This window comes from Peromyscus californicus, unplaced genomic scaffold (assembly GCF_007827085.1).
Source record: "Peromyscus californicus insignis strain IS unplaced genomic scaffold, ASM782708v3 Scaffold_8__1_contigs__length_139910024, whole genome shotgun sequence".
Lineage (NCBI taxonomy): Eukaryota > Metazoa > Chordata > Mammalia > Rodentia > Cricetidae > Peromyscus > Peromyscus californicus.
The window spans coordinates 40464948-40492112 of NW_026294606.1; the positions used below are offsets into that span (position 1 = coordinate 40464948).

Sequence of the window (27165 nt, forward strand, 5' to 3'; positions counted from 1 at the left end):
TCACCTGGAGATATTTCACAACCTAGGCGGCGCTGATTTCAAAAGGTATGCAGACGATTTTAATGAGGGCAAGGGCTTTAAAAACACTGCTAGGCCGGTGTTGCGGCGGGTTTATCACCCAGGAGTCTCAGGCCAGCCCTGGCAATAAAGTGAGCCTTTGTCTTAAAATCAAACAAAACAAAAAGCACTGCTAGAAAAGAAATGGCAATTTTAGGGGAGAAATGCAAAAGGAGATCTCAGTATCAGCAGAAAGTATTTGCTAAGCTAACCCCATGAAACTACGTTACTTCCGCTCTCAAAAATGTGATTTGAGATACAAAAACGCGATCTCAGATACACTGTGGGAGAGTGTTAAATAGATTAATATCAAGTAAGACAAAGTAACTGGCAAAGGTTTTAGATCCATATACCGAAGTTGTACAAGGGTTTGTGCTTTGCAATTTCTTGGGCCTTCCATCCCATATTCTCTTAGCAGATATTTTCAATTTTTGTTGTAAACCATAACGATCTTAAATTAACAGCACGAAAAACCACGAGGCCGGGCCAGCTGCAGACCTGTCTGAGCTGGTAGCTCCGGAAGATCGTGTGTTTTCAAAGGGTGTTGGAGGCAAAAGAAAAATAGTCCAATTTTCTTTTCAAAGATAAAGTTTGGGCCTCGGTTACAAAATGTCTAGATAGTCCTGGACTAGGCTTTTCTGCAAGGCACAGTACGTCCCAACCCAGACAGAGTCCTACATTTCTTTCCATATCTTGGACGCTATTCTGGATAGTCTAGAACGGGCCATCGCTCCGGCGTGAACTGAAGCAAATAAGCAAACGACCTAGATTCCAACACACCTGTGCACGATCTACACACACTTTCTCATCTTATTAACAGAGGGGAAGGCGTTTACTTGCAGCTGTAAGGACTGGATAGGAAAACGGGAAATAGATGAATAAAAAGATAATATTATCACATAACTATTGAAAGTGTAGGTTTGCAAATTCCCTCAAAAGTAACAAAACTCCAGCTCTCCAAGCCGTAATGGAAATCTCAAAGAACTCGGCCATTTCCTACAGAACTGTGTGGCAACAAGTAGGCCCTTCCGGGTTGCTGCCAAGTTATGACCGGCCTTTTGAGTGACGGAGCTGGTGCCTCTAGTGAGCTGCTCTTGTTCTTGCAAGGTATGGTGGGAAAAGAAGAAACCCGAAGGATGAAAAGACTGGAGAATGCGGGCATCGATCCCGCTACCTCTCGCATGCTAAGCGAGCGCTCTACCATTTGAGCTAATTCCCCACCTAGCGGTGCACACGCGCCGCCTTGCTCCCTTTTGGTATCTGGAAATAATTCAACACAAGAGGGCATTTTCAGTCTACCAGAGACTTTTTTGTGGGTTTAATGTTTGCTTTTAAAAGCCCAGCGAAACCTGGACAAGATGGTGAGACTGAAATGAAGAAGGTGAAATGTCGTATTTAAGAAAGTCTTTCCTGAGCTGGGTGTGGTGTTCCGTAACTCCAGAACGGCCAGGGAGGAGAAGAAAGGAGTCCTGAGGCAGGATAATTGCCTCCTCTTTGAGGCCAGTTTGGGCGTGGGGTTGTGGCTGGGGAGTGGCGGAAGAGCCGGGGGTGACTTCCGACAGTACCGCCTGCTCTGCGGAGGGCATAGGGGTGCGGACGGGGGCAGGACGCGGAGATCCTGGAACACCGGTGCTGGGATGGGCCGGAAGGCAAAGCTGGCACTCGGTGTACAGGGACCAGACCCAGGTGCGGGTTAGGCTTTCGCCGAGGAAAACACTAGTTCCCCAGGCGGCGAGGCTGGGCTTTGGCTCGCTCCTCGGTCCCCATCAGTCCTCACACCCTCTAACTTCCACCCTGACGCAGCTGGGTCCAGAAATCCACTCTCTGGTCACCACGGCTCTACGAACGCTCGCCCCTTAAGGTCAGCCCTTTGTCTGATTTGTTTGTTTGTTTGTTTTAAATCACCGCCGGAGGTCACATGGCCAAGAGTGGAGGCGTCTGTCCTGGTTAATTTCTCTTCCCTTTGGTGTCTGTAGGCACGATTTCGAGGAGTTTCAAAATTAGATTTCCACAGTAAATATTGAGAAGCTGGTAACGTTGAGGCGGAGCCATGTTGTCCTTAATGGTCTTAAATTCACTGTGTTGACGAAGGTGATCCCTAAATCATGATCTTCCTGTCTTCTTTCAGGAATATTCCACCACCTTTGGCTAGAAGTGGATACATGTATGGTTTCACACTAGAGAAGTCTTTGCAAAAAGAGAAAAGAAGTCATTGCCCTTTCCTGCTGGACTTACGGAGTGCCGAGCATCAGGTGTAGCTCCAAGTCCTAGACAGGACTCTGGTGGTGAGCAGAGGGGTGGGCTAGACATTGCCAGAGGCCTGTTGCATATGAGAATAGCAGACAACGGCCTCTTTTCCTGAAAGTTCATCAAAGGAGACTTCCTCTTGTGAGCTTAATGTTTATTTTTAAAAACTCAATAAAATCCGAGCAAGATAAATAAAAATTGAAAGGGAGAAGGTGAGACATTCTAGAGCTGAGTGGGAGGCCTGCCTGGGCTACTTCATGAATACCAGGCCAGTCAGAACTAGAAAACAAGACCCTTTTAAATTTGAATAAATAAAGGAATAAACAAATAGGAAAAGGAAAGAAAAGAAAAAGAAACACACATCCTAAAACCTGATCCTATGTCTCTGAGCTGTGCAAGGCGCCAACACAGGCCTTTCCGGGGTCTTTAGACACACACAGGCCTTTTCGGGGTCTTTAGAGCACCACACAGGCCTTTCCGGGGTCTTTAGACACACACAGGCCTTTCCGGGGTCTTTAGACACACACAGGCCTTTCCGGGGTCTTTAGACCACTGCACAGGCCTTTCCGGGGCCTTTAGAGCACCACACAGGCCTTTTCGGGGCCTTTAGACCACCACACAGGCTTTTCCGGGGTCTTTAGACACACACAGTTCTTTCCAGGGTCTTTAGAGCACCACACAGGCCTTTCCGGGGTCTTTAGAACCACACAAGCTTTTCCAGGGTCTTTAGACCACCGCACAGACCTTTCCAGGACCTTTAGACCACCCTTAATATTTGCTTTTCTCTTTTGCTTATTCATTACAGGCAGGGTTAACAAAAAGAGAATGGCTTTCTGTGGAAAGAAGCTCCTTCCACATAAGAGATTTTAAATCTCAGATGCTAAAACTGTATTCCTATCTTGCTGAACTATTATTATTCCTGTCATAGACTTGACCTGGTACTCACCACTGTCCGGATTCTTTCTCCTTGCTGACAGAGACTGCCCAGTCTGGCCAATATTTATCCTTTAAATGACGATGAGAAGCATAGGTGTGGAACAGGATCAGAAGGTTAGCCCATCCCTCAGGTACAGATCCATCTGCTGCCGTGACCATACTCAAGGTGGGAGGTCTTCAGCAGGAACAAATGGATTTCCGGTAACAAAGGACTGGGTGTCAACGTTCCAAACTCTGTTTCCAGGGGTACTGGAAGATGAGGACTATTTTACAATTCACACTGAAGTTTTGAAAATTGTTAAATGGTGCCACTTTCCGACTTTCATGAAGAAATGCCAGGGCACCAAAAGAACCAAAAGTCATTGCTGTCCACACCCCACAAATATCTTCCTCGGCTGTCTCAAACTTAATGCAACCAGATCATTTATCTAGCAAATCTAGAAAAATCTAAGAGAAAGGACAGGACAGGACAAATCAGACAGGACAGGCTGCAGAATATCTAGAAGAGGATCGAGGACAGGAAATCTTACTAAGTTTTTATATATATATACCCATGAAATTATCAGCATTATTATATAAAATAATGTCTGAAGAGATTACATTAAAAATAGTTATACCTTCAACATAGCAAAATAGAGATCATATAATATTACTTAAGTAGAAGCTTGATGACTCCTTCGATAGCTCAGTTGGTAGAGCGGAGGACTGTAGTGGAGTTTGCCTATCCTATCCTCTCAGGATATCCTTAGGTCGCTGGTTCGAATCCGGCTCGAAGGATGAGTGTTTTGATGGGAGTGCAGATATAATTTAATCACAGTCTCCCCTAACACGTAGGTGTCGTTTAGACAGAACTAGGGTCTCCCCCTTACTCTAGTCTCTCTTTAGATCCACTGGGTGTGTAGGATGTCAAGGGTTCCCTGCTCTCACGCCCTGACTTTTTGCCAGGAATTAGGACATATGCGACAGCCTGTGGGGTCCGCTGTGGTCGGGATCAGCTAGTCTTGACAGAGAAAGAATTTCATGAGGCCATGCTAAGCATACCCCAAAAGCAAAACGTCCTGTACCATTTCCTAGATAAAGCCATCAGGTCAGTCCCTTTCGCAGTGTGTTCCCAACACACTCCGCCCACCTAAAATGTGCGATCCTCTCCCCGGGACGGTAGGATTGAGAAAAGGTGGTCCGAGGGTATAAAAGAGGGACCGGGTCCGTGTTCCCCTCCCTCCTCCTTCCCACTAGGGCGAAGAGGATTGAAGAGTCTCTTAAAATGACAGGTGACGGGGGTAGAGACCCACGCCTGGAATCCCCGCATCTGGAGAGGCTGAAGCAGGAGAATCTAGGCAGAGCTCGTTTTTGTTTTTGCTGTTGGTGTATGAGTTTTGGTTTTTCTTTCTCAGAGGCTTTCTGGTGCACCTAGGCTGCCCCAGCCCCTTCCAACCTTCCCTCAGCTCCCTTCTCCTCTCCTCTGCAGACTCCCTCCTAGCCGAAAACTCTCTCTGGAACCCTCGATGTTCCTGTGCGTGCACCAGAGCTCCAGAAGCCACCTACTCTGTGTAGATGTGGCAACTTCAGTGGATGAGCGGAGGAAGCTGATGAGAAAAGGCTTGACGGTTTCTTCAGAAACGGGGATAATCCGCCAGGAAATCCCTCTGGAACAAACACTCTTCTCTTTTCCCGCCAGTCCCCGTCAGTAGGTTCGTCTTCACAAAGCCCTGGGGCTGGAACGGGAATTGACATGCAAGAATTCTTCACTGGGAAAGAACGTTCATTTTAATGTGATGGTCTTTTATAGCTAAAATACTAGAAATATTTCCATAAATGTTATATGCTCTCCTTGCCTTTCATGATCAATAAACTTTAAAATTTATAAACTCCAACAAATAAATAAAAGCTTCCCTGGATGGCTTCCTGTGTTTTCCCATGGTACTCACTTTCTGTCTTAGGAAGCTGAGTGGCACCATGGGTGGTTGCCAGCCAAGTATAACAGCATACCTAAATACAGATGATTCAATTATCAAGTTTGAGGTACATGTTATGTTTTGTTTATTTGTTCCAGCATAACTATTCACCCTAACATGGATCACTCCATTCCTAAACACATGCAGTGCTGGTTTGTTTCTGTCCATTTCACACAAGCCAGGGTCATCTGGAAGAGGGACTTCTATCAGACTGGCCCGCAGGCAAACCTCTGGGGGCATTTTCATGATTAATGATTGATGTGCATGGCTCAGCCCGCTGTGGGTGGTGCCCCTGCTGGGCACGTGGTCCTGGACTGTATAAGAAAGCAGGCTGAGTAAGCCATGGTGTGTAGGCCAGTAAGCAGCATTCTTCCATGTTATCTGTTTCACTTCTTGCTTCCAAGGACCTGCCTGCTTGAGTTTCTGCCCAGGTTTCGCTTATAACAGACTGTGATCAAGATGCGTAAGTTAAATAAACCCTTTCCTCCCCAAGCTGCGTTTGGTCATAGTATTTTAACACAGTGGCAGAAACCAAACTCAAACACTTATCAGAAGGCTCTCAAGTTCTGTGTCTCATGCATTTGCATTCCCCCTTACTTTCCTTTTTCTTTAGAAAAGAGAGTCATGCATTTCTCTGAACGGGCCGATAGCTCCGTTTCAGGATGGTATTGTCTATGATATTGTTATTTTCTCTCACTTTTAACAGAGGGAGGGAGTCCTAAGGAGGCAGGCCAGCACGGTAGGACAAGTCCAGTGAAAGCAATATTCTACTATCTTAAAACACTTTCCTGATAGTTTGCTCTTAAAATGAGTTAGAAAATAGAACAAAACAGTCAGCTATTCCATAAATCAAGAAGCTCCTGACAGCTTCCTTCGATAGCTCAGTTGGTAGAGCGGAGGACTGTAGGTGGTTGTTGATATCCTTAGGTCGCTGGTTCGAATCCGGCTCGAAGGAGGATTGTTTTGATGACATTTAGATTCGATTATCAAAGATAGTATAAAAACACCACTATTGAAGTATGGAGGAGAGTCAGGTTCATGTATAGCTTAAATTTATAATGACCACTCTGTAGTCCAGGCTGGCCTGGATCTCAGAGATCCGCCTGCCTCTGCCTCCCGAGTGCTGGGATTAAAGGCGTGCGCCACCGCCTGGCCACAAGATGTTATCTTTTATAGATAAACATACCAGAAAGATTTTCAAACATGTCGTAATTTATAATACCCAAGCCTTTCATAATTCATATATTCAATAAAAATACCCCTGGATGGCTCCTTGTTTTTCCCACCGGTACTCATTTTTCTGTCTTAGGATCAGGAAGCTGAATGGCATCTTAGGTGCTTGTTAGTGAAGCATGACAGCATACTTGAAAATGGAGTGGTTAAAATTCCTGTTTGAGGTGGAGTGTATGTGTAATATTTCTTTTTTTTTTTTTGCTCCACTACAATTGTGCAAAATAGCATGTTCCGCTCCTTTTCTAGGCCACGTTAAAGGCCTTTCATGCACCTAGTTTTCCTTGTTCAAAAAGGAGAAAGAATTACGCGTTTCTCTGGTGAAATGGGCAATAGTTGGGCTTCAGGATGGTGTTGTCTGTCTATGGTATCATTGTCATTTCTCTCTTTTAATAGAAAGGAGGAGCTAAAGAGACCGGGGAGCACGGCAGGGAAAGTGGTCCTGTCTGTAAGGATTCAGTGCATGAATATCCCTAGGAACATTTTTTGGAAATCTATGTGAAACACTTATACATTAAAAGCGCACATCTCAAACATGTTCTCAAACATCTGTTGTGTGATCACTAGCTAAATTACTTTTAGAATATCCTAGTACCTTAAAAACACTTCCTTACTGTGGGGTGTTTACCCACCAACCCCACAGTTCCCCAGAGTTTTCTTGAGTGTGAGCAGCAGGAAATATTAGACAGAAGGATTTATTGCGGAGAATATTGCAGAGATAAACAGATAGAAAATAAAGGATAGCCTCGAGAGGGCCTGGAACCTATTCCAACTGCCCCGACTGTCTCTGCCCCAGGGTTTTTATAGAGACGCCAAGGGGTGGAGCAAAAGACCTCCTCCCCCAGCACAGCCAAGTGCAGACCATCTCAGACACCTGCACTCAGGCCCGTGGTCCTAATCATCCTCTATGCGGACATGCTGGGTAAAGCCACGAGGAACCTGAGAACGGGCTCCCACACCTTACAATCTATTTTAAAATGTATCAGTCGAACTGCAACAAATCCACCAGCTAGTTTATAAACCTTAAAGAATGTACAGGTATCTTCCTTCGATAGCTCAGTTGGTAGAGCGGAGGACTGTAGGTTTGTATAGTAATCCTTAGGTCGCTGGTTCGAATCCGGCTCGAAGGAATGATCTTTTGAAAGGGTCTCAACCAGCGCTGGATTCCCAATGTCATGTGCATATACAATTATAGAAGTTGGGGTGAAATAAATTCAGACAGGATAATGAGTGGTAACAATTCCTTGAACCACGATTTTACATGTTCATTCACTGGCCAGTCAAGTCTTCATGATCTTTTACTATGTTCATACTTTAAAAAATATTAATTAAAATTTAAAAGGGTCTCTCTTGTAGCCCAGTATATCTGGAACTTATCTTCCTTTCTCCACCTCCCAAGAGCTGAGATCACATGGTTGCCAGCACTCCCAGCTGACTTGACACTTGTGTATCTAAGTATTTCATTAACAGTAATTCCAAGCACACACAGTGTAGAGAAATATAATCCAGTGTTGCCATTTAGATACCGCAGGAGACACTGTGGCATCTTCCTCACATGCGCCCCTCCCCCGGCACATGTGAGTTTTGCAGTAACTCTATGAGGTGTTCTCAAGCGTCACTATTGCGGGTGAGGTAGTCAGTTAAAAATGAAAAGTAGGAATCTTTTCTCCCTACACCCGAAAAGGAGCAGCGGTAACCAACAGAAAGTTCTCGTCGATGAAAGCACCAAAACAAACTCACGAGAAGCCTAGGTTTAATTATTAGGCCTTCAGATGCACCCGAGCTTTACAAATAACGCCCAGAGTCGTCCTGGCTTCTGTCCTCTAGAATTTCCGTAGCGGTGGAGGATAAGAAATTATGTCCAGTGAGGGAAAACTTAAACCCTCAGGGTCGTCCTGGGCTCCGTCTGCAAAGCAGGAGGGACGGTTTGTTCACGAATTCTAGCAGCATCGCTGGAGCCTCCCCGGCTGGCCTTAGGAGCCCGAGGCACAGCAGCTGCCACTGCGCTGGGCAGAGGTCCCACTCTGGCCACTTGGCAGCGCGGGCGACCGGCTGGTGGGGGACCGCGCCCCCTGGCGGCTGTGCCCAGGCAGCGCGGGGTGCTGACCGAAGCGTGGCCAGAGGGCGGCTACCCCGTCCGTACCCTTCGCTCACCAACCTGAAATAGAAATAGGTTCCAGCACAACAGTAGTCAAAGAAACGCCTTTAAATAACCAGTACATTGAAAGATTGAAATATTCACAGAGTTAAATTTAAAATCGCTAGAGGCGCATTTAAAATTTAAAAGCACAGATCCAATTAAAATCCCAAAATTATATGTGCAAACGTATAAGCTGCTTCAAAACTTTAATTTGAAAATGTTTAAAACTCAGTTGAAACTTCAAATAACTAACACTTCAAAGCTCTGACTGAAATTTACAAGTTGAACTTCATAAAGCTTTTAAAGGGTGAGTTATCTTCCTCCGCCACATTCGCACCACGGCCCTGGAATAAAATACTGCTGTGGTCTCTACAACACAAACACTCCCAACAAGGTCTGTAAAAACCCCTGAGAGGCACCAGGACACGCATTTGGTGTAGGCGGGCAAAAACATTCATCAGCGGAGACATTCTGCAGGAACCTGCGACTTGGCCCCGCCTCGCCCCTCCCACCCGCCCCGCCCACCTCCCCGCCCCGCCCCCGCCCCGCCCCAAGCCAGGAATCTAGCTCTGAACGTCCATTTGTCCATTTGCGTTTGCCTGGTCGGCTCCGCTCCCCCGCAACTGACCACGCCTGATCATTTTATTGGTTTTCACGGGACTGTCCCAACCCCACGCCGCAGACCAGCACACAGGATCTACGTCATAGGCCACCTTTGTCCCCTCCCTGATCGGCTCGTAGGATATGCGTCATCGGGTGGCGACAGATTTACGGCTCCGGTGTGTCTCACATCCGCCGTCATGAAAGCCGCGGAGTTGGTGGAGCAGCACCAGGCGCCGATGGAGGGAGAGTCGCAGGGAGAGGCAGAGCTGAATGCAGAGGCGGCGGAGGAGCAGGAGGAGCCCGAGGAAGCGGGCTGCAACAGCAGCAAGAAGAAGAAGAAGGTTGTGCCGGGTATTGTGTACCTGGGACATGTCCCGCCGCGATTCCGGCCTTTGCACGTACGCAACCTGCTCAGCGCCTACGGTGAAGTGGGACGCGTTTTCTTCCAGGCCGAGGGTAAGACCTGCGTCGAAATGAGAGGGTGGCGACGCAGGCAGGTGGGCACGACTTGTTGTCTTGGCTGTACACGGGTGAGACGTGGGGTGCTGGCTTTTGGAAGGCTCAGGCTCCCTACTAGCTGTTAAATCTGGAGCATTCATGTCTCTTAGAAGGCTGAGGGGGGAGAAGGAAAATGGAGAAGGCGGGCGCATAGAGTGCGGTAATAAGGCCTGAAAGATACCCCTGATTTTCAAATAATCCCTGAAACAGTGTATGGTTAGCCTCCTTCAGCCTCTTCCACCTCTTGACACGCAGAGTCTGGAAATGTGGGAGTTGGTGCGGCTCTTGTTTGTTCAGGGAGTTGTCATTTGAAGAGAGGAACGAGTTAAAGAAAGGAGAGTCTGCACCTTACACATAGTCCTTTTCTATGAACAACTGTGAGCTAACACCCGAGCTGGCAGGTTTGGACTTCTGGCCAAACGGAGGTGTGTCTCAGTGGATGCTTGACCAGGATGTTCGTTGTGTTTGGCCCACAGACCGCTTTGTGAGACGCAAAAAGAAGGCAGCAGCGGCCGCGGGAGGAAAAAGGGCAGCTAAATACAGCAAGGACTATACAGAAGGCTGGGTGGAATTCCGTGACAAGCGCATAGCCAAGCGAGTGGCAGCCAGTCTACATAACACGCCCATGGGTGCCCGTAGGCGCAGTCCCTTCCGTTATGACCTGTGGAACCTCAAGGTGAGGTCTAGGTTTCTCTGCCACACTTTCATTATTCCCTCCAGCCCTAGCCCAAGTACCCTGTCCCTCTTTCTAGTTCTAAACAGCTCCCCGTTTCTTCTCCCATTCTGGTCTTCCCCGCCCTGACCATTTCTTGTTTTCCTGTCCACAGTATTTGCATCGTTTTACTTGGTCCCACCTCAGCGAACACCTTGCCTTTGAGCGCCAGGTACGCAGGCAGCGCCTAAGAGCAGAGGTCGCCCAAGCAAAGCGAGAGACTGACTTCTATCTTCAAAGTGTAGAACGGGGAAAGCGCTTCCTTGCAGCTGATGGGGATGCTACCCGCCCGAATAGCTCCTGGACATTTGCTCAGCGTCCCACTGAGCAGGAGCTGAGAGCCCGGAAGGCAGCACGGCCAGGAGGGCGGGAACGAGCTCGGCTGGCAAATGCCCAGGACCAGGCCCGATCCAACAGGGGACTCCTTGCCAGGATCTTTGGAGTCCCTCCACCTGCCGAGAGCAAGGAAGAGCCATAGCCAGTAAGGGACTGCTGATGGAAAAGAAGTCACTTTTACCTACCAGCCCTGCCCTCTTCTGGTCTGCCGCCCGCAGACTGTAACAGAGTGTCCAGATGGATGTTTTCTCTCTCTTCCGTAGACCAAGAGCCTGGTAAAAGGCTTTTTTTTTTTTTTGGTGGCCTCCTTTGCCCTCTCTGACCAAATCCTGTAAGTGCCCAGCTAAGAACTGACTCTTACTATCCAGGATGATTACTACTGGAGGTGCCTGTTGGATTTTATTTAACTTCTGGTTCCTGCGTCTTTCTCTGGGCTCCTAACAATTTCTGTCTCAAAGAGTGGATTTGCCTTCCACTAGAGTAGTAATGACAAGCCCATGTGGTCTGTGGTGTTCATCCACTGTGGTGGGGGCAGAATTGACAGGAATTGGGTTAGTGGCCCAATTTGAAGTTTTTGTTTGCAAATAAAAAATAATTATTTTTATATGCCTTTTAGTTTTTCAGGTGGGAATCATCGAATAAGTTTCAACTTCCTTTGAAGCCAAGCATGCTACTTAGTTACCCTAGTGCAGACATGATCCTAGGCCACCCCTGACTCTCAGTGACTAGCAGATATGATCCCAGTGCTCCTCAGACCTTTTTCATTTTCAGATAGGGCCTCACTCAAGTGTGCAGGCTAGCCTTGAGGTCATTCTGTAAGTTGCTTAGGTAAGTCTTGAGCTAACTCTGTGGTCAGATAGACCCCGAACTTCAAATCCTGTCTCAGCCTCCCAAGTGGCTGGGATTGTAGGTCTGTGTACAAAAATTATATGTGGTAAAGTTATTTACTACTAGATGTAGGAGAAAAGACACTTGGCCGGCGTATGAGCCCTTCACGGGTCCATTCCACCTGCCTTTCCAGCTACTGTTCCTTGGTCCATTCCCCAGCCTCAGTCCTGCCCAACACTGTAGTTCTGTCACATGGACCGCCTTCCTCAGCACCTTCGGAAACTGCTCTTCCTATGGCCTGACTCCCTGGCTCCTCCTTCCCTCCCTACACGCTCAGGAGCATTTCTTCTTTGAGATCAAGTCAAATGGGATGTCAGGCTGGCTTCCCGGCCTTCCCCTCCTAAGGTGGGTTCTGTGGGGCTGAAGCATTGTCTGATTGCTGGGGTAGCATTCCTCCTGCTTTACAGTAATGGTTGACATTTGCTTCCCTGGTGTTATCAGGAATGAAGATCCAACTTTATCTCTCACTCCTTAGGGTTTCAGTTTGATTGACAAATATTCACTAACTCTTTCAGTTGTTGTGAGGAGAGATATTATAAAAATCCTAAATAATACGTTCTGCACTTTACATGTAATCTTTGCTTTGACAACCAATTCCGGAGCTATCATCTACTTGTGACAGCGATGAGGAGTGGCAGAAACTTCTTTGTCTTAAAAAGTCACATGGCTAATAAAAGGGAGAGTTACATCTTTCCCTGGGTCTCTGTATAAACCTACTCTTTCCACATTTAAGCCTCTTCTACAGGAGCAATGGTAAGAACGGAGAGGGAAAGTTAACGGAAAATATTAATCTGTGGTTCTGCTGTGTGCCTAGAGCACAGTAATGAAACATTGAGAAAACCAAGTGTTAGCTGGGCTTTGTGCAAGCCTTTAATCCCAATACTTGGGAGACAGAGGCAGGTAGATCTCTGTGAGTTCAAGGCCAACCTATACTACATGGTAAGTTCCAGGAGAGCCAGGCCACATTGTCTCAAAAAAAAACAACAAGAAAAAGAAAGAACCAAGTGTTGGTGGAGATGCTTCAAAAGTAAGACTGGGAAGCAACGAGCATTTTCTATTTTGTAGATAAATTTCCAGTTTCCTAAGTTGGGTATTTAGGGCTCCTACCCTGTCTTGTGGAGGAAAGTGGAGTCTGCTAGCTCAACTGACTTAAAAACTGCACTGTGATCTTTGTGTTCCCTGGGACATTAAGGGTTCCAAAAGTGCCTTGTCACTTTATTATTGGCTGTAGAGTCTGTAGTGTGGAGTTACAGCCGAAGCTAGCTGACCCTGACTTGTAAGGCTGTGTGGTTAAGGTCATGTGCAATTAAGGTCATTGTGCCCATGTTTGCTGAATCTCAGCTGGCAATACTGGCTATGGACTAGCTTGTTTCTGTGATGGTTATCCCTGGAAATTATAGTCTGATGCGGGTTCAATGTAAGGAAGAGTGCTTTCATTTTTTAAATTGACATTTTTAAAAATTCTTTTCTTATGTGTATGGATGATTACCTTCATTTATGTCTGTGCACAGAAGGCATAACATCCCCTGGTAATGACAGTTGTGAACCACCATGTGAATGCTGGGAACCCAGGTCCTCTGAAAGAGCAACCAGTGCTCTTGACTGGGGAGCCATCTCTGACATCAAGGAATAGCACTCTCATTTTGATCTGGGGAAGGAGTAAGGGCATAGCACCAATGCTTGACTGTATCATCACCAGTGACCATAACTGCCCATTCCTTTCTTCCAGCAAAAAAGTGATTTTATTCCAAACTTCCCTGCCCATGCACAGCTCCAAAGATATTACTTGATTCGTTAATCCTAGAGTCTCTCTTGATAGTAGTTGGATGAGGTGTGTAATCAGATCCACCTCAGGAGGGAAATGCACTCAGCATGTAGTTGTCCTCCAGAAGTGCAGGTGAGAGAGGTCTGTTGCTTTTCCTCTGGACTTTGTCAGGTGCTAGTGAGGGTTAGAGGAACTTCAGGCCACAGCACAGTGTGAGGCCTGTGTTGGGGATGACGGCAGAGATCCAATGACATGTATGACATGTCTGTCATGTCATGTATGTATGTCTGAGCACAGAGCATTAGATCCCCTGTGCAGACATCTGTGAATGCTGGGAACCCAGGTCCTCAGGAGCAGCAGAGTCCCAAGGACATGAGGAGACCCTGAAGTAACCTCTGTCATTTCTGTCTCCAGGTGTGTGGGCTATGATAATATATCCACTTTGTTTAAGCCATTTGCTGCTGAAAGCTCCTAGGCTAGCACTCTCATAACTCAGTATGGGAAGCTTCTGTCTCAATTCCTGTAGTCAGATGTTTCTCTGGTCCTGCCTGGCCCTACAGTCAGGACGAATCTCTCCCACCTGTGTCCTGCAGCCACTTGACCCCAAGTAAACACACAGAGGCTTATATTAATTACAAACTGTATGGTCTATGGCAGGCCTCTTTCTAGCTAGCTCTTATATCTTAAATTAACCCATTTCTATTAATCTATGTTTTGCCACGTGTTTCATGACTTACCAGTCTACTGGCATATTGTTCCTTGGACGGTAGGCTGCCGTGTATTCCACCTCTGCCTTTCTTCTTTTCTCTCTCTCTCTCTCTCTCTCTCTCTCTCTCTCTCTCTCTCTCTCTCTCTCTTTCTCTCTCTCTTTCTCTCTCTCTCTCTCTCTCTCTCTCTCTCTCTCTCTCTCTCTCTCTCTCTCTCTGTCTTGGATTTCCTGTCTGGTGATAACCTGACTCGCCATAGGCCAGAGCAGCTTCTTTATTAACCAATCATAGCAACACATATTCACAGCATACAGAAAAACATCCCACAGCACTTCCTTTTTTTTGTATAATCAAAAAAGAAGGTCTTAACTTTAACATAGTAAAATTACATATAATAGGACAGTTATCAAGCAAGAATTACAGTTACAATATCTAGTCTATTTGTATTTGACAAAATTAAAGAAAATATTCTGTCATCTATCCTGTATTTGTGAGTCTAAAGTTTCATATATAATTAATCTTTTATCATAACCAAAGAAAATTATAATTATAACTATCTAGTCTTCAAATACATCAAAGACCCAGAAGGATATAATATTACCTAAGTAAACAGGAAGTACATTGTAAGCAACTTCCATAATTCTAGAAATGATAGAGACATTTGGCTGCCTGCACAGTCATCCAAAATTCCTCTGCAATGTTGGGGCATCCATCTTCAGCCTATAGACCTAGAATCTCTCAGACGCTTTTCCCTGTGTCCTGTAGAATGTCTGGCAGTCTCTTCTGTGAAGCAAGAACCTGAAGGACCATCTCATCTTGCAAAGTTTAGTGGTCATCTTCCTATGGGTCCTGTATGTCCAGTCTATACAGCATTTTGTCAAGCAGTCCAGGCAAGACCAGTTTCTTGCCCAAATGGCTAACTTTTGTCATAACTAAAGCAAACTCCATATGGAGTTTCTTCAATGCCCATCATCTTCTCTGAAGTAGATCAGTACTGCCAGGAGCAGACATGTCTCATTGCCTAGAAAGTCTAAGTTTTTAAAACATTTTAAATACCATGTTCTGTAGGTCTTGAAGTGTTTGAAGATTACCTATCTATCTGAAATATATCTTTGTATACCTAAAAAACAACTAATATGATTGTAAGTTTTATTATCATAGATGATTAACTATTAATCTGTATTTCTTAATCATACTTTACAATTTCAAATGAGCTGCACAAACATACCTTAAACAAGAGTAGAAATGTACATACACTATAACAAAATTAACTTTAAATTTGTATCAACGAACTAAAATCCATAGCATTGCAAAACATTTTAAACAAGTTGTTGCTCTTTAAAAGTAGATCAATAATCTACCCTTTTAACCTGTCACATCTATAAATTCCTCTGACTACTACCTAATGAGAAGTTCAAGTCAGTGACAGGCAGTCTGTGTGCCGAAGGTCAGTAAGATCTCCCACCCCCATATTCCAGATGTTCTGGCCTTCCTTTGAGGACTGTTTCTCTATTGACGGGAGCCCAGTCCTGCTTGACTGTCAATATCTTTATTCTTAATTGCCACAGGCCCAGCACCAACTCTACCCCCCAAAGATAAACAGCCACTTAAAATGGAAAGAAAATCCTGAAAGTAAAAAGTCAAAATGGAAATTGTGTGTCAGGTAGCAGGCTAGACACAGAGAAGAACAAAGCCTTACTTGAGAAGTGAAAACATCACTGTAGGGTGTAGTCACCACTGTGCTTTCTTCATTTAAACACCTGGCTTGGCATAGCATAAGGTCACATGGCTGTGAGCTACCTAGACCGTGAGTTAACCTTTTTTCCTGATGATGACATTTTTGCTTCAGCCTGAGTCAGTTACTGTAGACACTGGGAGTGCTGCATCAAGGAATGAACCAGGAAAAGACGGGGACAGCTGAGCAAGCCACGTGAGGAACATCACAGTTGGAGCATTTGCTGCCCTCCCTAGAAGGACAGGCAGGAACCCAACCCAATGAAAATGAATTCAGTCGGATTGAGAAGTTTTTCTGTTACTTCCTGACTTAGAGATAGGGCCTCACTACATAGTCCTTCCTTGCAGGCTTGGGTCTGCCTGGTAGACCAGGACGGTCTTGAATTCTCAATCCTGCTCCACCTCAAAGTGTTGAGATAACAGGCAGATCGTGCCTATCAGTTTCAGACCCCTGTTTGAAAACCAGACCCCTAAACCAGGTTCCTCCCTTCTAGTGAGGTTAGGGATTTGAATCTGTCAGAAAATGGGGCTTCAAGAGCGGTGATCTAGGACCAGTGAGAGAACTCAGCAGTAAAAGTACTTGCTGCCAAGCCTGATGACCTGAGTTCGTTCTCTGGAATCCACGTGGGAGGAGAGAACCAACTCCTGTGTTTGTCCGGATTTCCCACACAGGAGAACTGCCACTCACTCGGCCCCAGCCCCCTAATAAATGCATGTGAAAGAATTAAAAACAAAAGACTGTTTACATCTACTAAGCTGAGAAACTGGAGGGTAGACAAAAGTCAGGAAGACCAGTAGATGTCAACAACCTTAAGAAAGTGGATCACTGAGTAAGTGCAGGAGTCTTGTAAGGTCCAGTTCCCAGAAAGTCCCAAGAATGTTGGTTGAAGCTCCAAGAATGACCCAAGAAAGGATGGTGGGGCAATGGATGGTGGGGCAATAGACAGCGGCCCTGGCTATGGACCAAAATATTCTTGTTATGGCCTGGATGTGGCCAGTTGAGAGCACTTGCCTACCATGAACATGGTCCTGGTTTAAAGTGTTCCCTTTTTGACAGTAAGTTGGGACATTGGTTCTAATCATTATAATCCACCCATGTCAAGAAAATCTTCAGAGAGCTTCTTTCTGAAAAGGTCCTCAAAAAGCTCAGTTATAACTTGCATTAGGCCAGCACACACTGAACAAGTCTGCGGAGAGCTGCAAAAGATTTCTGAAGATAAGAAACAGTCACCGACCCACCAGCAGCATCTCCTATACACCACCCACCCCCAACACACACACACACACACACACACACACACATACACACACACACACTCACACACACACTTTGTAAGGAGAGCATCCAAGAACTCTTGGTTCTGTTTTAAACCTCCCCTCCAAGAATGAACACAAAAGTATCAGCTCATCCTGCTCAATTTTCTTTGACAAACAGCTGTTGCAGTGACGGCCTCATAACCAGCAGAGAGAGGCTTTAGCAGGCAAGTGGGATGCACCTGGTCAGACAGGCATAAACTCTACCCAAGAGCTGCAAGTAATCCTCCCTGAGGGAGAGGGCCTTCCCGCCGCAAGGAGGCGATGTGGATTGTGTTTCTCCAGTAACTGGGGCTGAGATGTGAGTCCCTGGCAGGATGAGCTGTAATCGTCCTTGGTCTCCCCACCAAGGCTCTGTGGGTCCTGAACCCTACTCTACTCTGTGCATGCGCCAGGTCTGAGCTCTGGGCTCCCACGGTGGGGAGGACTCTCTGGATTTGTCCTTAGGGAGGGATCCACACCTTGAGAGGATCTCCATTGTAAGGGAAGTCGGCCCTCTCACAGTCCACAGGACATTCCCAGACCAAATTCTCAGCACAAAGGAGCTTAATTACCCCGAGGGTCCAGCGGGGGTGGGGTGGGGTTGCAAAGGCGGCGGCAGCAGCAAGTGCAAGGAAGCAAGAAAAGCAAGAGAGCAAGAGCAGGTGTTTCTGCAGGAGTGGGCTTTCAAGGGGCAAAGGGCGAGTCTGTGCCAGGATGAGCTGGTAAATCCTGGAGGACTGTCAGCCAAATAATGAATTTTGATTGTTGGACGTTGGTATTTTGTCTCAGAAATGAGTCAGTGGCCAAATAAGGAAGTGGATCTTGGGGGCTAGCTTTAGGAATGTAACAGTTTTTATCAAGGGAGAGGAAAGGGGGTAAAAGGACAAAACCTGTCTGCAATGCTTTGCCATGCTCGGGCCTGTGATCACCGTGCTCAGGCCTGTGATCGCCAAGCTCGGGCCTGTGATTACCATACTCGGGCCTGTGATTACCATGCTCAGGCCTGTGATTACCACACTCGGGCCTGTGATCACCATGCTCAGGCCTGTGATTGCCATGCTCGGGCCTTGATCGCCATGCTCAGGCCTGCTAGACCCCTTAATCAAGGCACATACAGGCCAGAAAAGGAGACTGGAGTTGGCACTTCTAAGCAGGTCTTCTCTCTTCTGGCTCTTCTGTAGCCTTGTAGGGCAGTAGAGCTCAAAGTTTTGTTTGTTTGTTTTAATTGGGAAGACTTTTTAAATTCTGTTTTTCATTGAATGTTTCTGTATGATGTAGTTCTTTGTACTACAACACTTAATGTATTTTATTATTTAAAAAGTATGTTTAAATGTCACAATTTTAAATACTCTAATGATACCTGGCATGTATTGCCCCGAATCTCAAAAAGTAGTATGCCAGGAATCTATCTGAAAATTCTGAGAAACTTTGTTTTTGTTTTCACAGTATGTTAGAATTCTAAATTGTATCATTGTTGGTGAATAAAGCTACCGTGTGTGTGTGTGTGTGTGTGTGTGTGTGTGTGTGTGTGTGTGTGTGTGTTGTGTGTGTGTCTGTGTAAATAAAAGTAAGGTTGGAAGAAGAGACATGCTCCTCGGGTAGAAATTCCGAGGTCAGTACCATTGCTTGGGGCTGCCCACTCCCGCCTTTCTAACGGCCCTTGTGTGGCTGGTGCAGGGCAAAGCATCTATGAATTCACACTCCTGCTCTCTTCTGCTTCAAACACATCGACACCAGGCCTCCTGTTACAGTTATGCCTCCAGCTGCCTTAGAATCTCTACAGGTAAACATGGCCTGACATGTTGAAAGGAGAGGGGTGAGCCCCAAATCCCTTCCATCTTTGGATCTCTAAAGCAATGACCTGGATGATGAGAGAGAGCCCTGCATTTACTTCCGCACTCCTCATACTCATTAGGAAGACTCCCAATGTAACCTTCTCTTACTTTCAGCCTGAGACTTTGGCCATTGTGAAACTGCAGTGGGAAATTCCAGATGTCACCACCTGCCTGGTGATGACTCTTGATAAAATGCAACTTCCCCTGTGATGTCCCTTTCCGGGACACACAGATTTAGACACATTGTTCTGTCCCTAGAGCAACTTCAGTATTAATATTTCATAACCTCAGAAGCTGACTGAAGATGGCGTCACCCCTTCATCAAGACAGTCATGTTTAGCAAGTGTAGAAAGGAAATTATCTCAGTCCTCCCAGCCCTCTGCTTTTCCTTCCCAGACTCACCTGCACTGTGCACAGCTCTCTGCTCCTGACCTCTCCCCTTCCCAGCTTCACCTGCACTATGACCCCTCCCCTTCCCAGCCTCACCTGCACTATGACCCCTCCCCTTCCCAGCTTCACCTGCACTATGACCCCTCCCCTTCCCAGCCTCACCTGCGCTATGACCCCTCCCCTTCCCAGCTTCACCTGCACTATGACCCCTCCCCTTCCCAGCCTCACCTGCACTATGACCCCTCCCCTTCCCAGCCTCACCTGTGCTATGACCCCTCCCCTTCCCAGCCTCACCTGCACTATGACCCCTCCCCTTCCCAGCCTCACCTGCGCTATGACCCCTCCCCTTCCCAGCCTCACCTGCGCTATGACCCCTCCCCTTCCCAGCCTCACCTGCGCTATGACCCCTCCCCTTCCCAGCCTCACCTGCGCTATGACCCCTCCCCTTCCCAGCTTCACCTGCACTATGACCCCTCCCCTTTCCAGCTTTACCTGCACTATGACCCCTCCCCTTCCCAGCCTCACCTGCACTATGACCCCTCCCCTTCCCAGCCTCACCTGCGCTATGACCCCTCCCCTTCCCAGCCTCACCTGCGCTATGACCCCTCCCCTTCCCAGCCTCACCTGCGCTATGACCCCTCCCCTTCCCAGCCTCACCTGCGCTATGACCCCTCCCCTTCCCAGCTTCACCTGCACTATGACCTCTCCCCTTTCCAGCTTTACCTGCACTATGACCCCTCCCCTTCCCAGCCTCACCTGCACTATGACCCCTCTCCTTCCCAGCCTCACCTGCGCTATGACCCCTCCCCTTCCCAGCCTCACCTGCGCTATGACCCCTCCCCTTCCCAGCCTCACCTGCACTATGACCCCTCCCCTTCCCAGCCTCACCTGTGCTATGACCCCTCCCCTTCCCAGCCTCACCTGCACTATGACCCCTCCCCTTCCCAGCCTCACCTGCACTATGACCCCTCCCCTTCCCAGCCTCATCTGCACTATGACCCCTCCCCTTCCTAGCCTCATCTGCATGATGCACAGACCTCTGTTCCCCTTTACCCCATTCTCAATCGACCTGCATTCAGTTTTGCAAAAGGAAACAACGATGATTTTCCTGAAATGTGAACTGAGCTCAGGTGTTTCCATTGACTAGACTCATTTTCTTCTCTGTGAAGTAAAGTCTGTGCACACATGAAAACCAAGTTTACCACATTAGAACTTTCTGATTCAGAAAGAAAAGCTTCACCGCCTCTCTGTCAAATGGCAGGGGAACTTGTTGCATTCAAGTTAAAAGCTTAGGGGTGCAGGTATTCTGTTTTAAATCTTATTTCGTTATTTCACTTTTTATTTCGTTTGCAGAGATGTGTGATATGTTCCCGTGACCATCCTGGAGCTGGCTACATAGACCAGGATGGCTTTGGTTATGCTCCAGTTCTGTGTACCAGTAAACTCATTTATTTTATAGAACGACTTGGGCTCCACTCTCAAACTGGAGATAGAACCAATTAAGATCTTTTTCTTTTCTTTTATTATTATTATTATTATTATTATTATTATTATTTTATTATTAAGAAATTTTCTATTCATTTTACATACCAACCACAGATTCCCCTGTCCTCCCTCCTTCCACCCCCCAGCTCCCTCCCCAACACCCCAACCCCCATTCCTACCTCCTCCAAGGCAAGGTCTCCCCTGGGGAGTCAGCAGAGCCTGGTACATTCAGCTGATGCAGGTCCAAGCCCCTCCTCCCTGCACCAAGGCTGGGCAAAGTGTCCCACCATAGGCACTAGGCTCCAAAAAGCCAGCTCATGCACTAGCGATGGGTTCCAATCCCACTGCCTGGGGGTTCCCTAAACAGTTTAAGCTAAACAACTGTCTCGCCTATCCAGAGGGCCTAGTCCAGTAACAGGGGGCTCCTCAGCTATCGGTCAACGGTACATGCATTTCCACTAGTTTGGCTAGTTGTCTCTGTCCTTTTTCCAATCATGGTCTCCATGTTCCTTGTTCATAGAATCCCTCCTCTCTCTCATCGATTGGACTCCTGGAGCTTGGCCTGGCACCCGGCTGTGGATTTCTGCATCTGCTTCAATCAGTCACTGGATGAGGGTTCTATGATGACAGTTAGGGTATTCAGCCATCTGATCACCAGAGTAGGCCAGTTCAGGCACCCTCTCGACTATTGCCAGTTGTCTATGGTGGGGTCATCCTTATGAATTCCTGGGAACTTCCCTAGCACTCTGTTTCTCCCTATTCCCACGATGTCTTCATTTATCATGGTATCTCTTTCCTTGCTCTCCCACTCTGTCCTTGTTCCAGCTCGAACCTCCCATTCCCCTATGCTCTCATCCCCCATCCCTTGCCCTCTGTTACCCCCCTTTACCCCCAGCTTCCTTATGTAGATCTCATCTATTTCTCCTTCGCTGGACAATTCATGCGTCCTTTCTTGGGTCCTCCTTACTTGCTAGCCTCCCTGGAGCTGTGGGTTGCAGTCTGGTTATCCTTTGCTTTACATCTAGTATCCACTTATGAGTGAGTACATACCATGTTTGTCCTTCTGAGTCTGGGTTACCTCAGTCAGGATGATATTTTCTAGTTCCATCCATTTGTCTGCAAATTTCATGATATCATTTTTTTCTCTGCTGAGTAGTATTCTGTTGTGTATATGTACCACATTTTCTTTATCCATTCTTCAGTTGAGGGGCATCTAGGTTGTTTCCAGGTTCTGGCTATTACAAATAATACTGCTATGAACATAGTTGAGCATGTGACCTTGTGGTATGATTGAGCATTCCTTGGGTATATGCCCAAGAGTGGTATAGCTGGGTCTTGGGGAAGATTGATTCCCAATTTTCTGAGAAACCACCATACTGATTTCCAAAGTGGCTGGACAAGTTTGCACTCCCACCAGCACTGGAGGAGTGTTCACCTTGCTCCACATCCTCTCCAACATAAGCTGTCTTCAGTGTTTTTGATCTTAGCCATTCTGACAGGTGTAAGATGGTATCTGAGAGTCATTTTGATTTGCATTTCCCTGATAACTAAGGATGCTGACAATTCCTTAAATGTCTTTCGGCCATTTGAGATTCGTCTCTTGAGAATTCTCTGTTTAGCTCATAGCCCATTTTTTTTAAATTGAATTGTTAGGTATTTTGATGTCTAGTTTCTTGAGTTCTCTATATATTCTGGAGATCAGCCCTCTGTCAGATGTGGAGTTGGTGAAGAAAAATCCCATTCTGTAGGCTGTCATTTGTCTTATTGACCATGTCCTTTGTCCTACAAAGTGTCTTAGTTTCAAGAGGTCTCATTTATTAATTGTTGCTCTCAGTGTCTGTGCTACTGGTGTTTGATTTAGGAAGTGATCTCTGGTGCCAATGCATTCAAGACTACTTCCTACTTTCTCTTCTATCAGGTTCAGTGTAACTGGATTTATGTAGAGGTCTTTGATCCACTTGGACTTGAGTTTTGTGCATGGTGACAGATATGGATCTATTTGCAATCTTCTACATGTTGACATCCAGTTATGCCAGCACCATTTGTTGAAGATGCTTTCTTTTTTCCATTGTAAAGTTTTGGCTTCATAGTAAAAAATCAGGTGTTCATACGAGTGCAGATTAATGTCAGGGTCTTCAGTTCGATTCCATTGGTCCACATGCCAGCTTTTATGCCAGTACCAACCTGTTTTTATTACTGTAGCTCTATAGTAGAGCTTGAAGTAAGGGATCATGATATCTCCAGAGGTTGCTTCATTGTACAAGATTCTTTTAGCTATCGTGATTTTTTTTGTTTTTCCATATGTAGTTGAGTATTGTTCTTTCCAAGTCTCTGAAGAATTGTGTTGGGATTTTGATGGGGATTGCATTGAATCTGTAGATTGCTTTTGGTCAGATTGCCATTTTTTACTGGTAGTCCTACCTATTCATGAACATGGGAGATCTTTCCATTTTCTGACATCTTCTTCAATTTCTTTCTTCAGAGACTTGAAGTTCTTGTCATACAGGTCCTTCACTTGCTTAGTCAGAGTTACCCCAAGGTATTTTATATCATTTGTGGCTATTGTAAAGGGTGATGTTTCTCTGATTTCTTTCTCAGCTTTTTATCATTTGTATATAGGAGGGCTACTGATTTTTTGAGCTAATCTTGTATCTTGTCACATTACTAAAGGTGTTTATCAGCTGTAGGAGTTCCCTGGTAGACTTTTTGGGGTCACTTATGTACACTATCATATCGTCTGCAACTAGTGAAAGCTTGACTTCTTCCTTTCCAATTTCTATCCCTTTGATCTCCTTTTGTTGTCTTACTGCTCTGGCTAGAACTTCAAGTACTATATTGAATAAATATGGGGAGAGCAGACAGCCTTGCCTCATTCCTGATTTTAGTGGAATCGCTTTGAGTTTCTCTCCATTTAATTTGATGTTGGCTGTCGGCTTGCTGTAAATTGCCTTTATTATGTTTAGGTACGTTCCTTGTATTCCTGATCTCTCTAGGACCTTTATCATGAAGGGGTGTTGGATTTTGTCAAAGGCTTTTTCAGCATCTAATGAGATAATCATGTGGGGTTTTTTTCTTTCAGTTTGTTTATATGGTGTATTACATTGACAGATTTTTTGTATGTTGAACCATTCTTACATCCCTGGGATGAAGCTTACTTGATGGATAATTTTTTTGATGTGTTCTTGGATTCGGTTTGCCAATATTTTATTGAGTATTTTTGCATCAATGTTCATGAGGGAGATTGGTCTGTAATTCTCTTTCTTTGTTGAATCTTTTTGTGGTTTGGGTATCAGGGTAACTGTAGCCTCATAAAAAGAGTTTGGTCTCGAAAAACCAAAAAAAAAAAAAGAGTTTGGTAATGTTCCTTATGTTTCTATTGTGTGGAATAATTTAAAGAGTATTGGTATTAACTCTTCTTTGAAAATCTGGTAGAAGTCTGCACTGAAATCATCTGGACCTGGGCTTTTTTTTTTTTTTTTTTTGGTTGGGAGACTTTTAATGACTGTTTCTATTTCCTTAGGGGTTATTGGTCTATTTAAATAGTTTATCTGGTCTTGATTTAACTTTGGTATGTGGTACCTTTCTAGAAAATTGTCCATTTCTTTCAGATTTTCCAATTTTGTGGAGTACAGGTTTTTGAATTATGAGCTGATGATTCTCTGGATTTCCTCATTGTCTGTTGTTATGTCTCCTTTTCACTTCTGATTTTGTTGATTGGGATGCTCTCTCTCTCTGGTTAATTTGGATAAGGGCTTGTCTATCTTGTTGATTTTCTCAAAGAACCAACTATGTTTCATTGATTCTTTGTATTGTTCTCTTTGTTTCTATTTCATTTATTTTAGCTCTCAATTTGATTATTTCTTGGTGTCAGTTTCTCCTGGGTGAGTTTTCTTCTTTTTGTTCTAGAGCTTTCAAGGTGTGCTGTTAAGTCACTAGTGTGAGATTTCTCTATCTTCTTTATGTGGGCATCTAGTGCTATGAATTTTCCTTTTAGCACTGATGTCATAGAGTCCTATAAGTTTGGGTATGTTGCACTTTCATTTTCATTGAATTCTAGGAAATCTTTAATTTCGTTCTTTATTTCTTCCTTGACCCCTTGGTGATTCATTTGGGCATTATTCAGTTTCCATGAGATTGTAGGCTTTCTGTAATTTTTGTTGTTGTTGTTGAAATCTAACTTTAAGCCATGGTGGTCTGATAAAATACAGGAGGTTATTCCAATTCTTTTTTTTTTTTTTTTTTTTTTTTTGTATCTGTTGAGATTTGCTTTGTGACCAAGCATGTGGTCAATTTTAGCGAAGGTTCCATGGTGTGCTGAGAAGAATGTAAATTCTTTTGTGTTAGGGTGGAAGTTCTGTAGATATCTATTAAGTCCATTTGAGGCATAACTTCTGTTAGGTTTCTTATTTCTCTGTTACGTTTCTGTCTGGCAGATCTATCCAGTGGTGAGAGTGGGGTATTGAAGTCTCCCACTATTAGTGTGTAGGGTTTGATGTGCGAGTTAAGCTTTAGTAATGTTTCTTTTACAAATGTGGGTGACCTTGTATTTGGGGCATAAATGTTCAGAATTGAGACTTCATCTTGGTGGATTTTCCCTGTGATAAGTATGTAATATCCTTCCGGATCTCTTTCGATTGGTTTTAGTTTGAAGTCTATTTTATTAGATATTAGGATAGCTGTGGGAGCCCGTTTTCAGGTTCCTCATGGCTTTACCCAGCAGGTCCGCATAGAGGATGATTAGGACCACGGCCCCAAGTGCAGGTGTCTGGGATGGTCTGCACTTGGCTGTGCTGAGGGGAGGTCTTTTGCTCTACCCCTTGGCGTCTCTATAAATACCCTGGGGCAGAGATTGTCGGGGCCGTTGGAAAAGGTTCCAGGCCCTCTTGAGGCTATCCTTTATTTTCTATCGGTTTATCTCCACAATCTAAATCCTTCTATCTAATATTTCCTGCTGTTCACACTCAAGAAAACTCTGGGGAGCTGTGGGGTTGGTGGGTAAACACCCCACAGATAGCTATATCAGCTTGCTTCTTAAGTCCATTTGATTCGAAAGTCTTTTCCCAGCCTTTCACTCTGAGGTAGTGTCTGTCTTTAAAGTTGAGGTGTGTTTCTTGTATGCAGCAGAAGGATGGATCCTGTTTTTGTACCCATTCTGTCAGCCTGTGTCCTTTTATAGGCAAATTGAGACCATTAATATTAATGGATATTAATGACCCTTGATGGTTAATTCCTGTTATTTTTTTTGTTGGTAGTGTTGTGTGTTTCTCTTCTTTGGTAACTGTTGGTGTGGGATTATCTATTGCCTGTGTTTTCACGGGTGTATCTAACTTCCTTAGGTTGGATTTTTCCTTCTAGTGCTTTCTGTAGGGCTGGATTTGTGGATAGGTATTGTTTAAATCTGGTTTTATCATGGAATATTTTATTTACTCCATCTATGGCGATTGAGAGATTTGCTGGATATAATAGTCTGGGTTGGTATTCATGGTCTCTTACTGTTTACATAACGTCTGTCCAGGATCTTCTGGCTTTCAGAGTCTCCACTGAGAAGTCAGGTGTTATTCTGATGGGTCTGCCTTTATATGTTACTTGGCCTTTTTCCTTTGTAGCTCTTAATATTTTTTCTTCATTCTGTATCTTTAGTGGTTTGATTATTATGCGGCGAGGGGACCTGTTTTTTGGATCCAGTCTATTTGGTGTTCTGTAAGCTTCTTGTACCTTCGTAAGCATTTCCTTCTTTATGTTGGGAAAGTTTTCTTCTGTGATTTTGTTGAATATATTTTCTGTGCCTTTCAGTTGGTATTCTTCTCCTTCTTCTATCCCTATTATTCTTAGGTTTGGTATTTTCATGGTGTCCCAAATTTCCTGGATGTTTTGTGTTACGACTTTTTTTGGCTTTTGTGTTTTCTTTGACTGATGAATGTATTTCCTCTATTGTATCTTCAATGCTAGAGATTCTCTGTTCCATCTCTTCCATTCTGTTGGTTATGCTTGCATCTGTAGTTCCTGTTCATTTACTCAGATTTTCCATTTCTAGCATTTTCCCTGAGTTTGTGTCTTCTTTATTTCAGTTTTCAAATCTTGGACTGTTTCATTCACCTGTTTAATTGCTTTTTCTTGGCTTTCTTTAAGGAATTTATTGATTTCTTCCAAATTTTTGTCTTTTCTTTGAATTCGTTAAGGGAAATTTTCATTTCCTCTTTAAAGTCCTCTATCATCTTCTTAAAGTCATTTTTAAGGTCGATTTCTTCTGCTTCTGCTTGGGATGTTCAGGTCTTGCTGATGTAGCACCACTAGGTTCTGATGGTGCCATATTGGTCTTTATGTTGTTGACTGTATTTTTGTGCTGGCATC

At 45.1% G+C, this 27165-nt stretch overlaps 1 protein-coding gene, 2 long non-coding RNA genes and 5 other non-coding genes across 9 annotated transcripts; 5 read left to right on the forward strand and 3 right to left on the reverse strand.

Moving 5' to 3' along the window:
• Nucleotides 1-1203: 1203 nt before the first annotated feature.
• Nucleotides 1204-1276, reverse strand: Trnaa-agc (transfer RNA alanine (anticodon AGC)). Its single transcript has one exon. It is a non-coding gene; the product is annotated as a tRNA-Ala (tRNA).
• A 170-nt stretch (nucleotides 1277-1446) lies between these two features.
• LOC128103127 (uncharacterized) lies at nucleotides 1447-5687 on the forward strand. Of its 2 annotated transcripts, XR_008215629.1 has the most exons (3): nucleotides 1447-1918; nucleotides 2186-2445; nucleotides 3282-5687. It is a non-coding gene; the product is annotated as an uncharacterized LOC128103127 (long non-coding RNA). The 2 variants fall into 2 exon arrangements; XR_008215628.1 differs by having other exon boundaries at nucleotides 2186-5687.
• On the forward strand, nucleotides 3915-4017 carry Trnay-gua (transfer RNA tyrosine (anticodon GUA)). The gene is made up of 2 exons: nucleotides 3915-3951; nucleotides 3982-4017. It is a non-coding gene; the product is annotated as a tRNA-Tyr (tRNA).
• LOC128104836 (small nucleolar RNA SNORD22) lies at nucleotides 4869-4994 on the reverse strand. Its single transcript, XR_008216133.1, has one exon. It is a non-coding gene; the product is annotated as a small nucleolar RNA SNORD22 (small nucleolar RNA).
• A 378-nt stretch (nucleotides 5688-6065) lies between the features above and the next one.
• On the forward strand, nucleotides 6066-6150 carry Trnay-gua (transfer RNA tyrosine (anticodon GUA)). The gene is given in 2 exon segments: nucleotides 6066-6102; nucleotides 6115-6150. It is a non-coding gene; the product is annotated as a tRNA-Tyr (tRNA).
• A 954-nt stretch (nucleotides 6151-7104) lies between these two features.
• On the reverse strand, nucleotides 7105-9273 carry LOC128103134 (uncharacterized). Its single transcript, XR_008215636.1, has 2 exons — nucleotides 9194-9273; nucleotides 7105-8583 (listed from the first exon to the last, which is right to left on the reverse strand). It is a non-coding gene; the product is annotated as an uncharacterized LOC128103134 (long non-coding RNA).
• Nucleotides 7471-7555, forward strand: Trnay-gua (transfer RNA tyrosine (anticodon GUA)). The gene is given in 2 exon segments: nucleotides 7471-7507; nucleotides 7520-7555. It is a non-coding gene; the product is annotated as a tRNA-Tyr (tRNA).
• Nucleotides 9274-9322: 49 nt separating the features above from the next.
• Nucleotides 9323-11318, forward strand: Abt1 (activator of basal transcription 1). Its single transcript, XM_052727169.1, has 3 exons — nucleotides 9323-9624; nucleotides 10143-10342; nucleotides 10494-11318. Exons 1-3 carry the CDS (start codon nucleotides 9366-9368, stop codon nucleotides 10854-10856), a joined length of 822 nt encoding a protein of 273 aa, XP_052583129.1. The 5' UTR covers nucleotides 9323-9365; the 3' UTR covers nucleotides 10857-11318.
• The last annotated feature ends 15847 nt before the right edge of the window (nucleotides 11319-27165 follow it).